Source organism: Oryctolagus cuniculus, chromosome 7, assembly GCF_964237555.1.
Source record: "Oryctolagus cuniculus chromosome 7, mOryCun1.1, whole genome shotgun sequence".
Classification (NCBI taxonomy): domain Eukaryota; kingdom Metazoa; phylum Chordata; class Mammalia; order Lagomorpha; family Leporidae; genus Oryctolagus; species Oryctolagus cuniculus.
Genome location: NC_091438.1, coordinates 124,604,188 through 124,627,346, shown reverse-complemented (window position 1 = coordinate 124,627,346; position 23,159 = coordinate 124,604,188). Strand labels below are relative to the sequence as shown.

The following is a 23,159-nucleotide window of genomic DNA, read 5'->3' as shown; positions in this document are numbered from 1 at the left end:
CAATATGAAAAGTTTTCTCTGTTGGGAACACCACAGAAGTGATACCTAAGAGCTGCTAAATTGATTGCTTGGTTACTGGATCTGTCCATCTGGTATGCCTGAGCAAACGTACAAAGCAGGGGGTCTGACGCAATCTGCCCCTAGCAAGACCTGCTGGCTGGCTCCTTCCGTTCCCTTCTTCTTCAAGCGCTCAGAGCTCAGCCTTTGTAAGCTGTACCTGCACCGGCAGCTCAGTGTCCAGGAGTGTGCATCTGCACTCCACTAGCTGACCTGCTTGGAGGGAGCCCCATTGCCTCCTGTCCCATCCCTCCAGCTCCTGTGGGGACACCCCAGTCTCCCAGACCAGTGGTCTAAGGCAATTCTTTTCCCTGGGTTACGCTTTCTCTATTTTTCTTTTTTAATATTTTTAACTTATTTTCATTTGTGCTTGAGAGAGAGAGAGAGAGAGGGAGAGAGGGAGAGAAATGAGGTCTGTCATCCACTGGCTCTCTCCAAAATGACCCCAACAGTCAGAGCTGGGTCAGTTCAAATCCTGGAACCAAGAGCTCCATCTGGGTCTCCCATCAGGTGTAGGAACTCGAGTACTTGGGCCACCATCTGCTGCCTCCCAGGGTGCACATCAGCAGGAAGCTGGATCAGAAGTCAGGGCAGGACTCAAACCCACACACTCTGACGCGGGATGAGGGCATCCCAAGCGAGCAGTAGCCTAACGCACTGCACCCCGATATCCACCCTGCTCTCTACTTTCCTACAAGCACAGACTTCCTCTTGTTGGGGGCCAGCCCGGGAGAAGGGAGGAGTGCTGCTCCTCATGAGTTCCTGTGCTGAGCCTGCCCCAGCATTTCTCACCCACGTGCTTACATGACCCTCTGCTGGGACTCCATCTTCTCCCATTCCCGAGAGAAACTTTGCATCTTCCTCCTGCCCTGCTCAAATCCAACCCTCTTAGAAAGCCTGCACTCACAGCCCCACTTGGAGTGATGCACTCCTCCTCCAAACCCCACACCAGCTGGGCATGCATATTTCAGGAGAGGCTCACCCAGATGGGCTTCTGAACACCTGCCACAAACAACAAACCACTGGGCCACGTGTGGTTCCCTCATCTGCAGATCTCCCGGGAATGCTCTGAGCACCATCATCCCTCTGTAAAGTGCGCTGCTCTCGAAAGCAAAGGCAACCCTCAGCATGACCTACACCTCTGGCCCCCTCCTCACCTCCACTGGGAGCTCCTTAGGAGACGAGCTGACTAATCCATCTGTAGAAACCCAAGCTCCAAGGGGAGCTGGAAAAACTGGAGTTCTGCAGAATTCTGTGCTGTTCAGTCCAGAATCCGTTATCCATATGTGGTTGTCTGTATCTTCAGTTAAAAATTAAGTTCCTCAGTCACACTCGTCTCCTCTCCAGTGTTCTAAAGCCACGTGTGGCTGGTGGCTGCCACTTTGGACAGCGCAGGCGTAAAACATGTCCATCATCACAGAAATTTCTCATGAACGATGCCGGTTTAAGTGCGTGCTGACTGCAGTGGGGTACAGCTCAGACTTCCAGGTGCCAAACCCGTCCCCATCTGATGCTCACCCCTGTGGGCAGGTGGGGTAGACAGGAGGTAACACCTGGAAACGCCTCCAAATGCTTCACTCTTAACAGGACAGACAGCGGCAGATGTAGAAACCTGCCTCATTGTGCCACCTTGTGTCCAACTATTGACATTGCACATTTAACGTGAGAATGTAGATCCTGTGTCCCCCATATCAGCAGAGGGAGGGCACAGCCAGGGGCAGAGAGTCCAGGTTGAGCTGGCTGGCCAGGGCTGGCCCACCAACACCCCGCCACCGCAGCTGAAGACGTGAGTCGCACTGCACTGGCCCCAAGTAAAAGCACACTGTACGTCTCCAACTTGCCCTTCTCCCTGACAATGACTTCTACAGGGTATTTTCCAAGTACAGCAAAGATTACTATCATGAAAGATAAAGATCACAGTAGGAGTAAAGGGGTTGCATTCATTCTGTTTTTAGATAAAGTCTGTGCAAAACTGCACCAGGGCAATAAACAACAAGCAGTTATTTGACAAAAACAATTTTGATAAAAAGCAAAGCAAGTGTTGTGATTGACAAGGGAAGAAAAGCTGAGTGCATCTGAAGACGAAACAACTTTGAAAAATCCAAGTGCTGCAAGTGTGTGTGGGGAGAGTGGACCTTAAAACCCCTGTCTGCAGGGCCGGCGCCGTGGCTCACTCGGTTAATCCTCCGCCTGCGGCGCTGGCATCCCATATGTGTGCCAGGTTCTAGTCCCAGTTGCTCCTCTTCCAGTCCAGCTCTCTGCTGTGGCCTGGGAGGGCAGTGGAGGATGGCCAAGGTGTTTGGGCTCCTGCACCCTCATGGGAGACCAGGAGGAGGCTCCTGGCTCTTGGCTCCTGGCTTCAGATTGGTGCATCGCACCGGCCATTGCGGCCATCTGGGGGGGGGGGTGAACCAACGGAAGGAAGACCTTTCTGTCTCTCTCTCTCACTGTCTGTAACTCTACCCATCAAATAAATAAATAAAAATCTTAAAAAACAAATCTGTCCTTTGGGGGGCATGAGCCTCCAAAGAAAGAAAAAAAGGAAAAAAAGAAAGTTCTTGAACCACAAGAAGAAATGTAGGCAGTGGAAGAGAGAGATGAAGGGGAAGCCCTGCTCTGGAGCCTCAGCCAGGCCACAGTTTCTAACAAGCAAGACTGCAGAAGGACCAAAAAAGATGGAAGCCCAGTTCAGGTGCTGCCTCGGCATCAGACGCCGTGGGACGCCAGGGATAAAGAAAGCACGTATTTCAGGGAGGAGGAAGGGCTGAGGGATGACACTTGTGCGTGTTGTGTAAATATCCTTAAAATCAAAAAGTTTTGGAGCACAAAGTTCAGGTGAGGACTAAGGTTGCTTTTAGAATACGAGCGTAAGAATACTTAATGCCAGACTTGCCTTAGCACAGCTCACTTTGAGCACCCCTAATCTGAAATCCTGAACACTAAAAAATCGGAGACATTCACAAGGCCAACAGCGTCTAAGTAGGACATCCCACCTCAGAACCCTTTGACGGCAATGTTGTCACACATTCTGTACAAAATCACCCTCAGGTGCCCACCCTGGGGCCAGTGCTGTGGCGTAGTGGGCTAAGCCTCCGCCTGTAGCACCAGCATCCCATATTAGCTCCAGTTCTGATCCAGCTCGCTGCTATGGCCTGGGAAAGCAGTGGAAGATGGCCCAAGTCCTTGGGCCCCTGTGCCCACGTGAGAGACCCAGAAGAAGCTCCTGGCTCCTGTCCAGCTCCAGCCTTTGCAGCCATTTGGGTGTGAACCAGCAGATAGAAGACCTCTCTCACTGTCTCTCTCTCTCTATCTATATCTCTTCCTCTCAAGTAAATAAATAAAATCTTTTTAAAAAATCCCCTCAGGCTATGCACACCAAGTTTACATAAAACATAAGTGAAATTCATGCTTGGATTCAGGTCTCAGTCCCTTCGTACCTCAGGTATTTATGGAGTCATTTCAAAATCCCGAGTGTTCCAGATAAGACATCCACAACCTGCACTAAGCATCAGAACCTGCTAGTGATAATCCTGAAAGGAGCTCATCCTAATAGCAATAAGAAAGCAATACTAGTATAGTGATGCTGCTGTCATCCCATGAGCAAAAGGTATTAAAGTGATTCGTTTGAGATGCTCATTATGAAACTTCATTCATGGCTGGTTTACATGGCTTTTAAAATTTAATCTTGGCCGGTGCCGCGGCTCACTAGGCTAATCCTCCGCCTTGCGGCGCCGGCACACCGGGTTCTAGTCCCGGTCGGGGCGCCGGATTCTATCCCGGTTGCCCCTCTTCCAGGCCAGCTCTCTGCTGTGGCCAGGGAGTGCAGTGGAGGATGGCCCAAGTCCTTGGGCCCTGCACCCCATGGGAGACCAGGATAAGCACCTGGCTCCTGCCATCGGATCAGCGTGGTGCGCCAGCCGCAGCGCGCCAGCCGTGGCGGCCATTGGAGGGTGAACCAACAGCAAAGGAAGACTTTTCTGTCTCTCTCTCTCTCTCACTGTCCACTCTGCCTGTCAAAAAAAAAGTAAAAAAAAAAAAAGTAAAAAAAAAGAAATTTAATCTTCAAAACAAAAACTTCATAAAATGCTGATAAACTTTTAAAGATGAATTTTGTCTTAGTAAAAGAAAGAAAGAAAAAAGCAAGCAAGCAAGCAAGAAACCCCAGGAGGAAATGTGGGTTTACACAATGCAAACCCCTGAAGACTTTCTGAGTCACTGTCTTTCCATATCAAGGGCTTGTGAAACCCACACACACACACATGCACATACACACATGCACACACGCACACCTATACACGCACGCACACACATGCACACACACGTGTACACACATACACACATGCGCATGTACGTGTACACACATACACACATGCACACACATCCCTCCATTCTCTGAACTTGCTCCCTGGAAGCCGTGGCGGCCTTGGTTACCGCCTTCCTGCCCACAAGCACAGAGCTGGTGGCCTATGGAGTGTCACCCCCGACCTTCAGAAAGCTCTGCTCCGTTGAGATTTTCACTTGACCAGGATGGAGTGTCTTGGGGGTAGGAGGAGAAGTGGTTTGCTCAAAACAGTTTAAAAAAAAAAAAAAGTGGAGAATCAAAGCTGGCCTGACTGCCCCAAGTGCCAGGCTCTTTCTCTCCAAGGGAAGGGACCTTGTTCTGAGCCACGAGGGCCCCCAGCAGTCACCTGAGCCAGTGAGAGGGGAGGGGTTCCTCACAGCACCAGTCTGTGCCCAGCATCCATTAGCTGAGTGAGAATGAGCCTTGGAGGACAGAGGTCTGGGGTCTTCGAGAGTCACCAGAACGTGGGCTTCAAAGAGCACAGGAGATCAAAGACCCCCGGACAAAGACTTCGGGAGACTCCCAGCAAGTCATAGCGTTTGAGGGAGCATCATAATGTTTTGGGGAGTCACAGAGCTCCAGAGGAGGCTTCCAGAACTTTCAGAGCCGTCGGTAGCTTGCAGGTGTTCAGAGGGAGAGATTGGGACACTTACACAGAGAATTTGAAAACCAAAAAAAGTCACTGGCTCATGTGACTGCTGGGGGCCCTCGTGGCTCAGAACAAGGTCCCTTCCCTTGGAGAGGAAGAGCCTGGCTCTTGGTTGAGAGTAGGGGAAAGGTCAGATGGGGACACACTGGCTCCTACATGGCGGGAACGGGTCGGAGAACATTCTACACCGTGCTGCAAAATGACAAGCTTGGGGAGCCCCTCAGGTTTCTACAGCTAGCCTATGTGGGAGGGAGCAAAGAGAGGATGGACCCCTGGCTGTGTGCCTCTCTGCCCTCAAGAGGTGGGCTGGGAGCTGCTGGCGTGGGCCCTTGTCCTCCCCCTTGTGGTCATGTCTTGTACTGCACATGCTGAAAGATCACAGGGGTCTGTGTTAGGGCTCACAAGCTGAGGCCCTACTAGGAAACTCCCACGTGCCTCTCTCCCTCTCCGAATCCCTGCTGCTTGTTAAGTGGTTGTATTGTGAGGGCACAGTGACCACCACCCACCACCGACAGCACCTCCCAGGGACCCTGCAGTGAGCAGCAGTTTACCGCTTTAATTTCTACTCCCTGAGATTTCACAGTTTGTGTACGGCAGCGCTGTGGTCAAACCTGAGCCTGTCTCCTCTCAGACCCTCACCCTCTCCCCTGCTCCTGAGTCTCCTGAGGATTCCCTGTGTTCCCCGTCACTGACCAGCCCCAGGCTTGATGCACAGTAGAAGTTTACTGAGTGCTGATGATTAAAAGCTAACTGATGACTGATCGGTGTTTTTTAAAGCAATTTCAGTGCCTGAGTGGAGCCAGTGGCAGGCTGGACGGACATCCCAGGGCGTGCCCGATGGTTTCCCTTGAACCTGACAGCCTTGATGCGGCCACTGGGGACTAGCTCACTGCCACTTGCCTCATGCCACCAGGGAGAATGTCCCCACCACGGCGGCCACCTCAGGAGGCAGGGGTGATTCCTGCATGGAAGGGCAAGGAGGAACAGCCTAATCAGAGCTCAGAGGCTTCGCGCAAGGGACTCCAACCGCGTAAGCCGTGCAGGCCTCACAAGCTGCAGCTCTTGCCCTCCCAGCTGGGGCATCTCCCAGCCGCCGTGCCTGGGCCTCGGCTCTCCTCTCTTCTGGAACGGCTGGGAAAGGCACCTGTTACATGGTACTCAACCACTCAGCCAAAACCAAGACACAAAGAGTGCCGTTTCAACCCCGTGTACCATATATTATCTCATTTAAGTTCCCGAAGTCTGTAAGTAGGCAGTGCCATCTCATCTTGCAGGTGCAGGACCCCAGGGTCAGTGGGCACCCACGTGCAGCTCTTGAGCAGCCAGAGCAGGACTCACAGCCCCAGCCCACGAGAGCTGCCTGCCAGCCCCTGGCCAAACACACAGGATCCCAGACTCCTGCTGGGAGCTCCAAAACAGCCCGGTGTCCCCGGGGCACTCACTCTGTGGTTTAGAAAACATTTCCCTGTCACTCTTTCATGTCATCCACCCATCAACCTGTGAGATAGATGCTGTCTCCCTTTATAGGGGACAAAAGGGGGCGTTAAAGGTCTCCAGGGCTTTGCTTTGCCACCTGCCAAGGCATGAAGGAGCCTGTGTGAGCCGGGGCTGCTCTGACTGAGGTTCGTACACTCATCCCTGCCCCGCAGCGTCTCCCTACACAAGCCGCCGGTGGCACGTGTGTGTGCACGTGTGTGTGTGTGACTGTGATGTCACGCCTGCACATGACCTGTGGCCCGCCATGAGATCTTCCCAGGCCCCAGCCATGTGCGGTTCCTAGCAGCAGCCAGCCTCTCTTCCTGCCTGCACGTGTGTGTCACTTTACCTTTCCCACTTTATTGTCGTACAATTGACAAGTAGAAATTGTTCATATGATGATTGTGCAGGGAGGACCCCAATGGAGCCGATTAACAAGCATCATGGAGTCACCATTCTGTGTGTGTGCTGAGCACATGCATGAACCTCAGCTCTCCCACGCAGTATCGTTGACCATGGCCGCGAGCTCTGGGGCCCCAGAACTGATTGGTCTCAGAGCTGAAAATCGTCTCCTCCTCCCGCCTTGAGAAACCTGTTTGCCCAGGTATACGTGGGAACACGGCTGCCGGCGGCGGTGGCACCGGCCCCTCACTGTCACCATAGTCTTCCGTGCCAACCTGACCCTGGTGGCCTGGGGAGCTCCAAGCCCAGAGCAGACTCTCAGTTCTGCAGGATCACGTCCCAGGTCAGCTAGCAAGGACAGGGGCTGTCCCTCAGAACCCCAGGCCCAGTGGGCTGGGCTGAGGTTTCAGGGCCCCTCCTGCCGCCTCAGCCGGGGGCGGAACCCAGACTCACCTGCAGCCCTACCTGAGCTGTCGGAGCAGCTGTCAGAGGCCAGGCAGAGCCACCTGGGAGTGGGAGCTGCTGTCGGGAGCCTCAGGTGCGGGGACCAGGCCCAGGAGGTCTGGCTCAGGCCAGGCGGTGCAGGTAGGGGTCGTCCAGTCTGGCAGGGAGAAATTTCCAGTGGCTAGAATGTGTAATTCTCCCTGCTCTCCTCCGTGCCCGGTTTTGGTCGCCATCTGTCTCCGTCTTACTCTCTTACATAATAATCTTTCCTCTTTCCTGCCCACATGAGGTCTCCACCTTCCCCAGGTGTGATCTGGACATGGGCACGCTCCAGATGCCAGGGTCCTTGGGGCTGGGGAAGGGGCACAGGAGCAGCCAGCTGGTGCCCATCCCCAGTGGGACCCAGCTCTGCCTCTCTCTCCAGCCCCATGCAGGGAGCACACGCACTGTCTCCACAGGGCTGGGCCACCACGGCCTTGGATTCTTGGGGGATGATGACCCCTGGAGTTGTGCAGCAGCACAGCCTGAGCCAGAGCCTGGCAGGAGTAAGCCGAGTGAGTGAGTGGCAGGAACTCCATGGGATTGGAGTTGAGCTGAGAGGAGCTGAGCACAGGCGTATGGAGAAGAATCTTCCTCTCTGGGCCCTGCAGGCTGATGGGTGGAGTGGGGCAGGGGCAGGAGCCAAGGCGGCCAGGAGCATGGGGGGAGTGGAGGCTGGGGCGGCAGGAGTGGGCCCGGCAGGAGATCTACAACAGGGGCCCGGGCCCAGGGGGACTCCTGCCAGGGAATCTTTGTGCCACTGGAGGGGGCAACACAGTGCCAATTTCCTCTCCCACCCCCAGGAGGGACACCCCCTCAGGCTCTTTCCCTAGACACAGGACCAGCAGAGAGGGGACGGTGGTTAGTCAAGGTTTGGGAGCCAGATAAGTGCAGACTGAAAACCCACACAGGCCACAGCAACTGGCCAGTGAGCCCCACTTCCTCTCTAAGAGTGGGAGCAATAGAGCCAACTCATACGAGTGCTCTGACCACGGAGATCATCTCGTGACGGGCCCCACTCAATGTTTCTGGAACATTCTGGTGAACAGTAGCGTCCTGTTCCGGGAGCGTTGTTCTGGAAGAGAGGGGTGTCAGCAGGGACGCTGACCGAGAGTGGTTTTTCAGGAAGAACTTGCCGGCTGTCGGGCTGGAGGCCAACCACAGGGACATGGAAGCTGCCCGGGGTTGTTCTCGGGGTTGGCAGTGCCAGTGGGAGACTGTGGAGGAGCCGTGGGCAGCGGTACAAAGGGGGCCTTTCTTTCCATATGAGAATGATGTGGGATGAATAGCTACGCGGGTCTGCTGAGCCGGAAGTCTGCAAGGCCCAAATGTCACTCTATCCTACTTGTCCGTCAAAATGGCCCCTTTCCCAGGATGCACCTGCTTCACCTGGGACCTAACAGGGGATACCATGAAAATGCGGAAATGAAGCTCCATGTGGAACGTGTGGCAGATTCACGAAATTCCCAGGTGGCTTCACACCTGTAGAGATCACTCTCTAACGCTCGCCCCACCTCATTAAAGGGAAAACCATCTGGAGAGGCACCCTGTCAACATAGCTGCACAGGTGCGAGCTCCCTCCCTCCCCCACCCCTCCGTCCCTCAGGCGATCCTCTGGCCACTGCCCACTGGTAACAGGTGTTTCTCCATATGGGGCTGCCCACGCTCATGCGTGTATGTGTGTTCACTTTCTTGCCGTTGGAATAAATTGTGGTACCACTTTGTGCACTGAGAATGCTTGTCTAATGGGAGGCAGGAAGCCGGACTAACAATCGAAGCATTCTTAGCCACTCAAAAACTCCTTCAGTAGCATGGATCTTCCAGCAGCTGACGCCCTATGCTCGGGACCTCACCATGAAGGCTTCATTCCCTTAGCCAAAGGCTCCCAGCCAGTGGCCATGCCAGGGCCTGTGGGCCTGGAGGTGACCCGAGGCCGCTTCTCACCCACAGCCCTGTGCAGTGAATGAGCACTTGCAGGCACAGGGAGCTGGCTGAGGGGAAGGCCCACCGAGGGGTCGGGGCAGGACCCCAGCGGGGTTAGAAGCTTAGCAATTCTGCAGCCTTCCAGTCCCCTAAGAGCAGCCGGGACCCTCTTGTCCTCACCCCTCAACTCAGGGCCCCTCTCTGCTCAGGTGCCTCCTTCTTGTCCATCCCCCACATTGAACGCCAGGGGGCGGCCATGCTCCATTCACTGGCAGCAGAGACACAGGCTCCCAAGCCTGAGGGGCTGGCTCACTCCTAAGGCAGCCCTGCCGCAAATCAGCAATCGCATTCAGAGAGATAAACGGGGGTCCCACCGGGGTAGTGGTGTTGCCAGGCTGAGTCCGAGGCGACCTCCAAGGACTGAAAATGGAAGACACGAGCCGGGGGGCGTGGCCCTTCCGGGAGCCACGCATAGGATAGTGGAGCAGCAAGGGAACCCCAGGAGGGGTCTGACCCTGTCTCTAAGAGGCACTGGGGAAGGAAGAGGCTCTGAATGAGAAGCTGTGGAGGAAGAAGGTGGCCACGAGACAACCAGGTCTCTGGGCAGTCGGCAGAGAGTCTGTCTGAGGACAGCTTGAGACAGAGAGGCGTCTGTTTGGCTGGCTGAAGAACTGCTGAGAGGAGCAGTGGCAAGGTGGGGAGGGGTAGGGATATGGGACAGGTGAGTGAGTGAGCCAAAGCGAGCAGAACTCTGGTTTGCAGAATCTTCAGCGAGGCTACAGGAAAGAGCAGGCCTCGGATGCCTGAGTAGGGCCTGCCTGGTACTCCATTTATGGTGAACTGTAGAGGAAGTGAACTGGACTCCGTACTGAGTGATCCTAAAAGCAATTTTATTTTTAAAATTTCATTTTTAATTGACACACAATCATTGCGTACATTTGAGGTGTGCTGAGTGATATTTGGGTACATGTATGCAATATGTAAGGATCAAGTCAGGATGAGTGGCATGGCCATCGCCCCAAACAGCTGCCCTCTCTTTATGGTTCGAACATCCAAAATCCTCTGTTCTTGTTATTTTTTTTAAAGATTTATTTTTATTTATTTGAAAGACAGAGTTACAGAGAGAGGTAGAGACACAGAGAGAGAGATCTTCCATCCACTGGTTCACTCCCTAGATGGGAGCTGTGCCGATCCGAAGCCAGGAGCCAGGAGCTTCTTCCAGGTCTCCCGTGTAGGTGCAAGGGCCCAAGGACTTGGTCCATCTTCTACTGCTTTCCCAGGCCAGCAGAGAGCTGGATCAGAAGTGGAACAGTCAGGTCTTGAACCAGCTCCCATACGGAATGCCAGCGCTTCAGGCCAAGGCATTAACCCGCTACACCACAGCACCGGCCCCTGTTATTGTTATTTTTAAGTGCACCATAAATTGTTGTTAATTATAGCCACCCTCGTGTGCTGTGGGACATTGGAGACTGTCCCTCTTGTCTGACCGCAATGTCAGACCTTGTGAGCGATCTTTCCCTCTCCCCGACCCTGTTCTGCCTTAGTAACCACTCTTCCACTCTATTTCTATGAGATCAATGTTTTTCTTAGTTTCCCTGCATGAATGAGAACATGCAGTGTTTGTTTCCTGGGCCTGGTTAGTTTCACCCAATGCGATGTCCTGGTTCCATCCATTTGGTTGCAAATGGCAGTAGTGCATTTCTTTGTGGCTTAATAATACTCCATGTCTTGGCTATTGTGTTTCCTCTCTTCACTACATAGTTTCCGTTGCTGTGCGAAAGCTTTGTTCTGTCATTCCATTTGTCCATTTTACTTTTCTTGCCTGTGTTTTTGAGGTCTTGTCACAAGAAAAAAAAAAGCATTTCCCCTGTATTTTCGTTTTTGTCCAGTAATTTCAGAGTTCCTGGTCTTAAATTGAAGTCTTTAATCCGTTTTGAGTGCACTTACTTGTATGTATCCTGAAAGATGGTGGTCTAATTTTATTCCTGTGCACACTGATAGCCAGTTCTCCCAGCATCTGTTCCTGGAAAGACTGTGCTTCCCCAGTGTATGTTCTCGGCACCTTTGTTAAGACAACGTTGGCTGTCAACGTGTGGATTCATTTCTGAGATCTCTATTCTGTTCCCTTGGTCTATGTGTCTGTTTTTACGCTAGAACCATGCTATTTTGGTAGCTATAGCATTTTTTTAAAGATATATTTATTTTATTTGAAAGGCAGAGTTACAGAGAGGCAGAAGAGGGGAGAGAGAGAGAGAGAGAGAGAGAGAGAGAGACAGAGAGACAGAGATCTGAGAGAGGTCTTCCAGCCTCTGGTTCACTCCCCAAATGGCTACAAGGGCTAGAGCTGAGCTGATCCAAAGCCTAGAGCAAGGAGCTTTTTCCGGTTCTCCCCCATGGGTGCAGGGGCCCAAGCACTTGGTCCATCTTCTGCTGCCTCCCCAGGTGCATTAGCAGGGAGCTGGATTGGAAATGGAGCATCCGGGACTTGAACTGGCGCCCACATGGGATGCTGGCACTGCAGCCAAGGGACTTTACCGGCTACGCTGCAGCACCCGCCCCTTTATTACTATAACTTTGTTGTGCATTTTGAAGTCAGCTGATGTGATGTTTCCTGCTTTGTTCTCAGAACTGCTTTGGTTATTTGTAGACTAACAGTGACAAGCTATCTGAAAAAGAAATCAAAAAAGCAATTTCATTTATAATAGGTATTCCAACCTGGAAGAGAGGGAAAGAGAGAGCTCCCATCCATTGTTCCGAGCCCCAAATGCCCACAACAGCCTGGGCGAGGCTGGGCCAAAGCCAGGAGCCCGGAACTCAATCCAGGTCTCCCGCATGGGTGGCAGGAACTAGTCCTGGAAGTGTCACTGCTTCCTCACCTCTCCCCAGGGTGAACATCAGCGAGGAGAAGCTGGAGTGCAGACCAGAACCAGGGCTTGAATCCAGGCGCCCTCATGAGGAACGCAGGCATCTTAACCGCTCGCCAAACTTTCACTTCCATTTTATTTGTTTTAGAATAACATTTCTAATGGTGTGAAATGGTTTCTCATTGTGGTTTGGACTTGCATTTTCTGAACAATTGAGCTACTTTCAGGTGGTTATTGGCATCTGTGCAACCACTTTGGAGAAATCTTTAAGTCCTCTGCCCATTTCCAATAAGGCTGTCTGATTTGTTTGTGTTGACTTATTGCAATGTTTATATACTAGGGATTTATATCAATCCTTTATCAGATATATGACTTGTAAATATTTTCTCTCCTCCCATGGGTTGCCTTTTCACTATGCTGGCAATGTCCTTTGATTTACAGAATTTTAAATTTTCGTAAAATCCAATTTATCTACTTTGTGTTTTGTTGCTTGGGTTTTTATGTCATGGCCAAGAAATCATTGCCCAATGTTATGAAGCTTTCCCCTCATGTTTTCTTCCAAGAGTTTTATCATTTTAGCTCCTGCATTTACATCTTCTATCCATGTTGAGTTCATTTTTATATTTGGTATTGTGTAAAGTTATAATTTATTTCTTTTTAAAAATTTTCATTGATTATTTACATTTGAAAGGTAGAAAGACCCACAGAGAGAAAGAGAGAGAGAGAGAGAGAGAGCGCGCGAGCTACCATCTGCTAGTTATCGCCCCAAAAGCTGCAACAGCAAGGGCTGGGTCAGGTCAAAGCCAGGAGCCTAGATCTCCCTTCAGGTCTCCCACATGGGTGGCAGGACCCAAGTACCTGTGGCCTCTCAGGGTGCACTTTAGCAGGAATCTAAGGTCAGAAACAGAGCTATGACCCAAGCCCAGGCACTCCAATGTGGGATGTGGGCACCCAAACAGCATCTTAACTGTTGCACCAAACACTCGTCCTGCAACCTCTTTTGTTTGCATTTTGATATGCAGGATCCCCCTCACCACTGGCTGAAGAGACTTTCCCTCCTCTCTTGGATGATCTTGGCAGGCTTTTCCGGAATTATTTAACCAGCTATGTGATGCTTATTTCTGGGATCTCTATTCTATTCTGTGGGATTATATGGCTTTCTTTACACAGTACCACAGCATTTTGATTGCTGTAGCCTTGTCATTACGTTTTGAAGTCAGGAAATGCAAGCTATCCACTTGGTGCTTATTTGCAGTGTGTCCTGGGGTCTCCCTGGAAGCTGTCATAAATGATCTGTCTTACTTCTGTGTCTGTATGCTCTCTAAGCCCTCCCACCCCATAAAGCTTTCCCGGTCACCTCTACCGCCCTTGGTTGTCCCATCCTCTGAGCCCCTCAGCTAAGAGGAAAGAAGGGGTGGGTGAATGCTGGCCTGCTGTGTACTGAAGACCTATGTTCCGAGGATTTGTAGGCAGACTTCAGGGTCAAGGTAAGCCCTTCCTAGGGGGAAGGGAAGGAGGAAGAGCGGGATTCAGCCGTCATCTCCCTACTAGAGCGCAGCATTCCCCTTCCCTTTTCTGGAAGAAAGATCCACCCGGGAGCCCTGCCCCTGGTGCTCTCAGCCCTGAGCTCAGAGCCCTCCTCCTCCCTCCTCCCGGTTCTGATCAGCCCCACCTCCCACCGCCCCAAGCAGCTCACCCCATGGGACTGTCAGGCTGACCATCCAACGATCTGGTCCGTCTGGGTTTCTTGATGTTGCGAATGCAGCCCCGCCCCCTTAGTCCTCTTGTTTATCAGATAAACTTATTTCCTCATTAAATGTGAAGGAGGGACTTGGAGCAGTGACTTCTCTGCCATTCTGGCTGGTAAGCCTCAGGCTGTGGGAGCCTGCTGAGCCCTGCCCAGTTGGGGACTAGCTTGCCCTCCTCCCTGGTCAGAACTGGCCCCCCCCCCCCCCCGCTCAGCGTGACCTGTGCTGGATCTTCCCTGTTAGGGGGCCAGAAGAGAAGTCCAGCACCCTGCTTCTCACTTTCCTTTCTCCAAGAGGGGAAGAGGAGAGGTTCAGGCCCCAACACCCAACCCTGAACCCTCACTAGATGCTGGGAAGTGGGACAGGGCGATCGGGCCCATTTAGCTGCTGCTGTGGCTCAGGACCCTGGCCTATGTGTGCAGCAGGTGCATGCAAAGAGACACCAGACTGAGCTGTCCCAAATGCAGCTACTCTGGAGGGACCGAGTGAGCAGGCAAGCCTGTGTGTGTGGTGTCTGGGTCCCTCCTCGGCCGGATGGTGGTTGGCATCACTTTCTCTGTGTTAGCCTCGAGGGTGTGAGTTAACTCAGGATCTGTAGACAATGTCAGGAGCACATGGTAACCTCACTGGTGCTGAGGCAGGCAGGGTGCGGGTCCAGACGTCCAGCCTCAGAGACATTTAACAACCTGCCCAAGGTCACCTGCAGAATAGCGAGATGCACACTCAGGACTGCAGGCCGAGCTGCCTGAGACCCTGCAGGCGGAAATCTGCATCCTTCTCAGGAAGGGTCTCTGGATCCCAGCCATTTCATCTGTCCCAGCACGGGGCAGAAAGTGTGGGCCAGGCGTCAGAAGCTGTGAATTCTGGCCTGGCCTTGCCCTGCTCTCTTCCTGGGAGTGAACCACGGTCACTTTTCCAGCCTCAATTTCTTACACCGTGGAGAAGGGGACATGGCCCCTCAGGAATGGAGACAGGCACTCACGAGGCCTGGGGGCAGCCTGCAGGTGTCCCTCCTGCTGGCCGCAGGACAGTTGCGAGAGCTGCCTGTCAGGGAGCCTGGCTGCAGGCCCAGCTCCACTTTTACTTCCCTGGGCCTCAGCATCCCCTGCACACAAGCAGGAGCTTGCACCCTCGATTTCCGAAATCCTTTCCAGCCCTGGGACACAGGGGCTGCTTCATCCCTCCTCCTCTTCCCCCTCCTCCTCCCCTGGGGGTGGGAGAGCACGTGTGTCTGTGCATGTACATGTGTGCAGGGGTGTGTGTTGGGGAGGAAGGAGCCAGAGAAAGAGGGAGGGCGTCCCGTCGGGGCCGGGGGTGGCAGGTGGGAGGACAGGTGGGGAGGACTTTGTGTGCCAGGCTCATGGTGCCCGGGCTGTTTAATCATTAAAGGAAAGGAATGAAGCCGGGAGCGCCTCAAAGTCCAGCCTGCAGGGGACCAGCGCACAGATGAGCAAGGAGCTGGGAGTTATGGGGCCCGGAGCCTCAGGGGCCGGGAGCAGGCCTGAAACAGTTCCACGCTCAGCAGCGGGCCCTGGCGTCAGCCTGCACACCTATGACATCGTGGTCGTGGTCATCTACTTTGTCTTCGTCCTGGCCGTGGGGATCTGGGTGAGTGGCCTTGAAGCTGGGGCAGGGGCAGCTTCTCATCTCAGACTGGGAGTCCTTGTGGGCAGAATGGAGGTCACAGCTCCACAGGGAGCGGAGATGAAAGAACCTTCAGGAATCATCCGTCCCCTGCTTCCACAGAAGGGGAGCCTGAGGCCCAGAGAGGGCTGTGGCTTGCCTGAGGTCACACAGCAAGCCAAAAGTAGTCTAGGCTGGGGCTCCCGATTCCTGCCTCCTTCTCTCTGTCTCATGCACCTGCTGCCTCTGCCCCACCCACCCTGGGCTGCCCCGAGCCTCACTCCTGCCTCGTCCTCATCCAAGACTCCCACCTCTGCAAAGGCCTGACTGCTTGCCCGCCCCGATCCTGCACTGCTTAGTGGCCTGGCCAAGAAGCAGGGCTCTTGTGCTCTCAGGGAAGGGTGCCAAGCAGGTTCCCAAGCCCCTCTGTCCACACTGTTCAGGGGAAATGCAGTGTCCAGGGTCAGGGAGCCCTGAGTTCAGATCCCATCTCCAGCGCTTACAGCCACGGGCCTCTGGGTGCACGCAAGCCTCCTCTGAGCCTCAGTTTCCCCATGGGGACAAGCAGAGCAGGGACTGTACTGTGGAACTGAAGCATTCCACAACAAGGCACCGATAAGCCCCGGCATGGTGCCTGGCACACAGCTCACAGGCAATAAATGCCTGAGATTATCACCCCAGAGAGCTGCATAAAAGCCAGCACCTTTAGACTCTCTGTGGGACAGACTGTGACTCGAGTCCCTGCAGTCCCCTAGGCTATGGTGAGGGCAGCAACGTCCTCATTTGAAGAGGGACGCAAGGAGTTCCTGCCCACCCAGGGCTGCTGGGAAGAACCGGGGCTGGCGTTTGGCACACCTGCCAAGACACCACGTGGGACCCCCACATCCCACATCAGAGCGCCTGGGTTTGCAGCCTGGCTCCTCCCCCCTTTCTCCCAGTTTCCCGCGAATGCACATCCTGGGAGATAGCAGAACACAGTTCAAGAGCTTGGTTTCCTGCCACCGACGTGGGAGGCCTGGGTAGAGTCCCTGTCCAGCTCCCTGCTTATGTACCTGGGAAAGCAGACGGCCCTAGTGCTTGGGCCCCTGCCACCCATGTGGGAGCCAGAATGGAGTTTCTGGCTGCTGGCTTCAGCCTGACCCAACCCTGGCTGTTGCAGGCATCTGGAGGAGTGAAGAGTGAACCATCAGGTAGAAGACCAACCTCTCTCTCTCTCGCTCACTCTCGCTCTAGCTCTCTCTCTCTCTTTCAAGCACCAGGCCCTGCGCAACTGTGAGTCCCTCATCACTAATGGCTCTCCCCTGGGGAAAGAGGCTTCTTTTCAAATGTCCCCTCTCCTCCCCGTCCTTGACTGTTTCTCCGCTCCCAGGCCGGGTCGGAGGCCTGTGGAGTCCGGCATCTGAGCACTTGGGTTGCTCTTCCCTCCCCATCGCCTGCCCTCACTGCTGTGTCCCGGGAGAAGGCTCCTGCCTGCCTCACTCTCCTTGCGTGCTGCAGAGCAGTGCCCCAAACCAGCTGCTGAGTGGGCAGCTCCTGGTGCTCAGCGTGCTTCCTCCAGGGGCCTGGATGGGGCTCCGTGGTGTGGTCTGAGTTCCGGCCAGGCCCCAGGCCCCACAGGCAGAGCAGTCAGAATAGCTGCCCGCCGCCCCGCAGCATGGGAGCCCCGCTGGAGCGCGGGGAGGGGTAGGCGCGCTGCAGCTGAGGACGACACCGTAAGCCAGTGCGGGCGGGGTGGGGGACACAAGTTACTGCTGCGTGGAGATGAGCGGAGGCTCACGGGGAGGCAGCAGCTCTCTCAAAGCACACAGCGCAAAGCTGGGGAAGCCGCCAGCCCTCGGACAGCTCCGTGCTGCCTCACCCTGCCCTCTGCACCTCACAGCGCCGGGCTGAGGGGCAGGGTATTGGATGGAGACACGGAGAGGTTAGAGGGAGGCTCAGGCGTTCTCAGCTCCTGCTGTTTCCTTTCCAGTCGTCCATCCGCGCAAGTCGAGGGACCGTTGGCGGCTACTTCCTGGCGGGGAGGTCCATGAGCTGGTGGCCGGTGAGTTGACCTCCACGCCAACACCCACGTTCCCTCTCGTTGTCTCCTGCTTGGACCAAGGCAACAGCTTCCCCTGCTGAGCTGGAAGGAAACCCAGGGCCTATGAGTTTGGTGGAAGCCCTTGGGTCCCCTGGGATGAGGCTAGGGGAGACTTTTTTGGGAAAGAAACAAACAAGTTTAAAGCCAGAGGATTAAGTGAGGGGAATCAGAGGCAAAAACTCCAACAGGCTCCAGGGACTGATCTTGAGACCTTTACCAACGCCAGTCTCTCCCACCTCCCTCCTCCCGAAACAGGAGGGAATTGTAGGGGGTCAGCCCCAGCAGTAATGGGTGCTGTTTCTATACACAGCCCGTCAAGCAGCACTCACAAGCACTGCATGTGTGCACAAGCACTTGCACACTCACAAACACGTGCTCTCACAACATTCTCGTGCACTCATACTTTGATACACTCGCGTATACATTCCCATGCCTGTATACAAACTCACACTCATTCACACTCACTCATATACACTCCCATGCTCATACACAAACTCACACTCATTCACAGACTCGGTCACATACACTCCCATGCTCATACACAAACTCACACCCATTCACACTCAGACTCACACTCATACACACTCCCATGCTTCTACACAACCTCACACTCACTCATATATATTCCCATGCTCATATGCAAACTCACACTCATTCACACAGACTCACATACTCACCTACACTCACACATACTCTGTGGGACATATACCCACCCTTGTGCATCTTCACATACATACTCACATATACACACTCATATACACCCCCATGCTCATATACAGACTCACTCATTCACACTCACACACTCACTCACACACTCATATATACTCAGATTCTGTGGGACAAATACCCACTTTCATATACATTCACACACACTTACACTCATATATACACACTCATACTCTGACTCACACATACTCCTATGCTCATATACAAACTTACACTCATTCATACTCACAGACTCACACACTGATACACACTCACACATACCCACCCTCATACATCTTCACACATACATATACATGCTATCACACTCACATACTCACACACACCTATATGATACACTTACACACATTCACACTATATATACACACATATGACACTCTTTCCCTCGCATTCACACACATTCTCATTATCACACCACTGACACACTGACATACACTCTGATGCTCACACTCTCATGCAGTAAAGCACTCATACACACACACTCTCCTATGCTCATATACACACTCACTCTGACACTTTTAACCACACTCTCACACGCTCATGTGCACACACCCTCACATGCACACAACACTCTCACTGTCACTCATACACTCATCCACACACTCTCATTCTCAAACACACTCATATAAACACTCTCATGCTGACACACAGCCCTCTGCTCACATGCAAGGGCCCTCACACACATACACTCATACACCTGTGTTCACTCGCACATTCTCACACTCACACACTTTCACATTCATGTACTCTCACACCCACATGCTCACAGACTCATGCCCCAGCCATCTTCCCACCGCTTCCCTCCCCTGTCTTGGCTCTCACCATCTCCCTGGCCCACGATCAGCTCCAGGTCCTCTAAGGAGCAAAGGAGACCCTGCAGGCTCTGTGGGCTGTCTGGGAGGTCCAGGATCTGGGAGAGGAAGAAGGGGCGGTGAGCTCTCGCTCCGCTCAGTATAAAGGAATCCCAGGGCTGGGTTGGGGCCGTGGCCATGGCCGCTGAGGGCCTGGCAGCTCTTGCTTTGGAGCAGGAGGTCTTGGGGGACTCTGCTCTGTCAGGTGGCCCAGCCCAGCCCTGGCATCACACCGGACCACCTGGCAGGATGTGTGTGTGCACATTTGAGAGTAAATGAGTGTGTGCATGCGTGTGAGCATGTGCAAGCAAGTGTAGGCATGAATTGATGTGTGTATGTGAGAGTGCATTGTGAGTGTTCACATGTATGTGCATGCATGTATGGCATGTCTGCACCTGTGTGGGGTCGCATGTGTGAGTACATGCACATGTGCTCAGTGTGTGCATAATAGGTATGCATGTATGTGTGACTGTGCATTGTGCATGTAAGGCTGTACTTGCAAATGAATGCATTGTGTGAGTGGATTGTGAGTGTGAATGTTTGCATATATGTCGCACAGGGGAGAGTGGCTGCTGGAGTGAGTTTTGTGTGTTCTTTTCCTCAGCTCAGTATAGTAATAAAAGGCCAAGAAACAATTTGCAAAGAGACAGAAAGTTTTATTTGACAGTAAAGTATCCGGTCCAAGAGGAGAGCAGATGGAGGGCCTGAACAGGACGCTGGCTTTCAGGAAGTGTCCAGGGTTTTTGAGGCATCACCATCTTTTCACTGGGTCATTCTAAGGGGGTGCCCACTGGACAAGGGGTTTCCCCTACGGTATGCTGATTGGCTTGGGGCTCATGGAGATACCAGGGGTCTCCTGGAGACAGCCTGACTCTCCCCAAGGGCTCAGCCCCTTCCTCTGCCAGTTCTGGGTGAAAGATTGCAACCACCCTGATGGTGTGATTTAAAACCACAAGGTCACGCATGCAGCGCAAGAAGCTATTAGTATGGGAGACGGCGCTTGGTCTGAAGACAAGCTCTCCAGCCACGGTTGGCAGTCTGCTTGTGAAGGGCATTCTGCCTGTTCTGAGGGACCCACAGCCCCGCTGGATGGCCTCGTGCACCATGTGGGGGTGCACTGTGAGTCCGTGTGCAGGTGTGTGCATGCGCATGCATAAATGGCTTGTACATGTGTGTGTACTGTATGCACATGTGGGGACTTGCGTGTGTATGTGTGTGCACACATGTGTGCACATGTATGTGTGACCATGTATCCATGTGTGCGAGGGTGTATTTGCATGTGTGTGTGCACAGGTGTCAGGGCAGCATAGCACCAGGCTGTGGTGACAGCAGGCCACATTTGTTACCTCTGTGCCTTTGCCCTGCTATGCTGCCTCTTCTCTGAGTTCCTCCATACGCTTCTATTTCCCAAGAACACTAGGAGAACAGGAAGTTATAGGGAGGTGAGTCCCCACCCTTCACAGGGGAAGCAGCTGGGGTTGTGGGAGAGGAAGGGATTTTATTAAGGTGACATAGGACACAACGCTTCCCTTCCAGCCCCCACCCCCGTCCTGCCTTGGAGGGCTCCTCCAGGCCTCTTCCCAGACCCCACAGCCCCTCTCTCTTTCCTGTCTCCCCTCCCCGGCAAGGGTCCCACCTACTAATGAGAGAGAACAGTGACTGAGTGCTTAGCAGGTGCCAAGCGATGGTTTTGGGCAGTGGCTCCGGGATCCAGAGCACCAGGGGTGAATCCTCCCTCTGCCCCTTCTCAGCTGTAGGACTCGGGCACCTCAGTCCGTCCATCAGTAAACTGGGGACAGTGATAGCACGTACCTCGTGGGGTGTGTGTGGGACTGAATATGTTAATTACGGCGGCAGTGCCCTGGCGAGTGCCCCGGGCCTCCGATCAGTGTCGCTGCTGCTATTATTAGCATTGCCCTCTGCCTCTGGAAGAGAAATCTTCGCTCAGCTCCTGGCGGCCTGGCCTGTGCTCAGCCCCTCAGCTCTTCCCTGGGGCCTCACCCGGGAGCCTGCGGGAACTGGTGGGGGAGCCTCCCCCCACCCCCAGGGGGCTCCCCTGCCCCCTCCACTGCCTCCTCTCTGAGGCCTGCGTCCACGGCCCACTGCGCGGCTTTATCCCCCCTGGCGGGGCCTCTTCTCTGACTTCCTTCCTTCCAGATTTGCCACCGACTCTCCGGGTGACTTGGAGCCACTGGGCTCATTTTCACTTTTCCTCTTTTCCTGCCGTTCCTTCCTTCCTCTGTGCCTTGGGAAAATTATTAGTCCTCCATCTGGATATGTGCATGGATTACACGTGTTAACGCGCATAATGTACCTGATGGAGCATGTGGCGGCCAGCGGGTACCCTACAAATGTCTGCAGCACGCCTCCGCCTCACTCTCAGGCCTGGTTCCTGATTGGTTCAGAGGAATCCTGACCCTTGACCCCACCTGTGTCTTGCAGATCGGAGCGTCTCTGATGTCCAGCAATGTGGGCAGTGGCTTGTTCATCGGTCTGGCCGGGACAGGGGCTGCTGGTGGCCTGGCCGTGGGAGGCTTCGAGTGGAACGTAAGGAAGCTGACCTGGCCTGGGGAGGAAGGGTCTGAACCCACCCCCAACTCCGGCCTTAGTGCTAGGGATCTTACAGGTGCTTGGGAGGCCGCATGGTGAACTGGGGACCCATTTTATAGAGGAGGAAACCAAGGCCTGGAGGAGGCAGAGGGGTCATCCGAGGCCACATAGAAGGCCTGCAATGGTGGCCTAAGTGCCACACCTCCCTGGCCAGGGCTCGTCCACAGCAGATGGGAGGCCCCCTCCATCTGCATTTGCTGCCTGCAGGCCTTCTTCTCCCCCCTCTCCCAGGCGACCTGGCTGCTCCTGGCGCTGGGCTGGGTCTTCGTCCCTGTGTACATCGCCGCAGGAGTGGTCACCATGCCACAGTACCTGAGGAAGCGCTTCGGGGGCCAGAGGATCCAGATGTACTTGTCCGTCCTGTCTCTCATCATCTACATCTTCACCAAGATCTCGGTGGGTGCCTGCTTGCTGCCGTCGCCTCGTCCCTGAGCACACTGGGTGCAGAGACCTGCCGCGTGCGTGGCCACGGGCTTACAGCGTAGGGGACGCTGAGGGTCACGGACAGGGGCGAGACTGCAGGAGAGGAGAGGGACGGCCAGCCAGCTCCACGCACACCGCTGGCACGGGCTCCCCACACAGCAGCGGGGCAAGCAGGGACGAAGGATGAACGCTTGCTGAGTGAATGAAAGTCCCTGTATTCAAAGAACTCACGCTCTCATAATTCGTTCCTTCCTTGATTTATCTTCCGATTAATTGATTCTCATTCAGTGACCAGGCACTAACTACCGAGAATGTTAGACAGAAAAAAGCTTAGTGTCCCTCTACTGAGCTCAACTCAGGAAGCAAAGCTGGTCAAGTGGCCCGCCTTGCCCAAGTCCACAAGAGGAGCCGCAGCGGCCAGGCCGGCTCTTGTCCACGCTGTGAGGCTGTCCACCCTGTACGGAGTTCACAAAACGGTCACGATTGGGCCCCACGCATACCACAGGGAGCTCAGCCAGCCAGTAGCCAGGCCTGGTGCTGAAAATGACCCTCCCTAAGGTCCCTGTTCTTCCAGTGCTGAACACAGTCTGGGTCAGCTTAGGGCAGGCTGCTCCCCAGGGCCTCGAATAAGCCCACCCGGCCCACAGATGTCTCCTAGGACAGGGCTCCTGACCGGTCAGCTGGGGCCCCTGCTCTGTCCAGGAGCAGTCCGGGACCCCTGGGGTCCCACTCTCTCCTCCCAAATGGCCTCTTCCTCCCCACCCCAGCTTCCTCTTCATTTCCTCAGCCTTCCATCCCTTTCTCACCACTCCCCTCACGGCCACCAGACAAGCCTGGCCGCGTCACTGGGTTCAACTTTTCTCAGTCTCAAAGCTGCAGGCTTTGCGTATCCACGGCTGTCAGCC

The 23,159-nt window shown here is 54.1% G+C and overlaps 1 protein-coding gene and 1 long non-coding RNA gene across 2 annotated transcripts in view; one reads left to right on the top strand and one right to left on the bottom strand.

Moving 5' to 3' along the window:
• Positions 1-7,164: 7,164 nt before the first annotated feature.
• SLC5A9 (solute carrier family 5 member 9) overlaps positions 7,165-23,159 on the top strand; it is a 32,884-nt gene continuing 16,889 nt past the window's right edge. Inside the window, exons 1-5 of the mRNA XM_008265286.4 lie at positions 7,165-7,511; positions 15,334-15,552; positions 17,537-17,608; positions 21,664-21,768; positions 22,063-22,227. Of these exons, the coding sequence (XP_008263508.2) occupies positions 15,391-15,552; positions 17,537-17,608; positions 21,664-21,768; positions 22,063-22,227 (504 nt within the window). The 5' untranslated portion in view covers positions 7,165-7,511; positions 15,334-15,390. The remainder of the gene's footprint in view (positions 7,512-15,333; positions 15,553-17,536; positions 17,609-21,663; positions 21,769-22,062; positions 22,228-23,159) is intronic.
• On the bottom strand, positions 15,546-20,630 carry LOC127493458 (uncharacterized). Its single transcript, XR_007923633.2, has 3 exons — positions 20,568-20,630; positions 19,193-19,280; positions 15,546-17,689 (listed from the first exon to the last, which is right to left on the bottom strand). It is a non-coding gene; the product is annotated as an uncharacterized lncRNA (long non-coding RNA).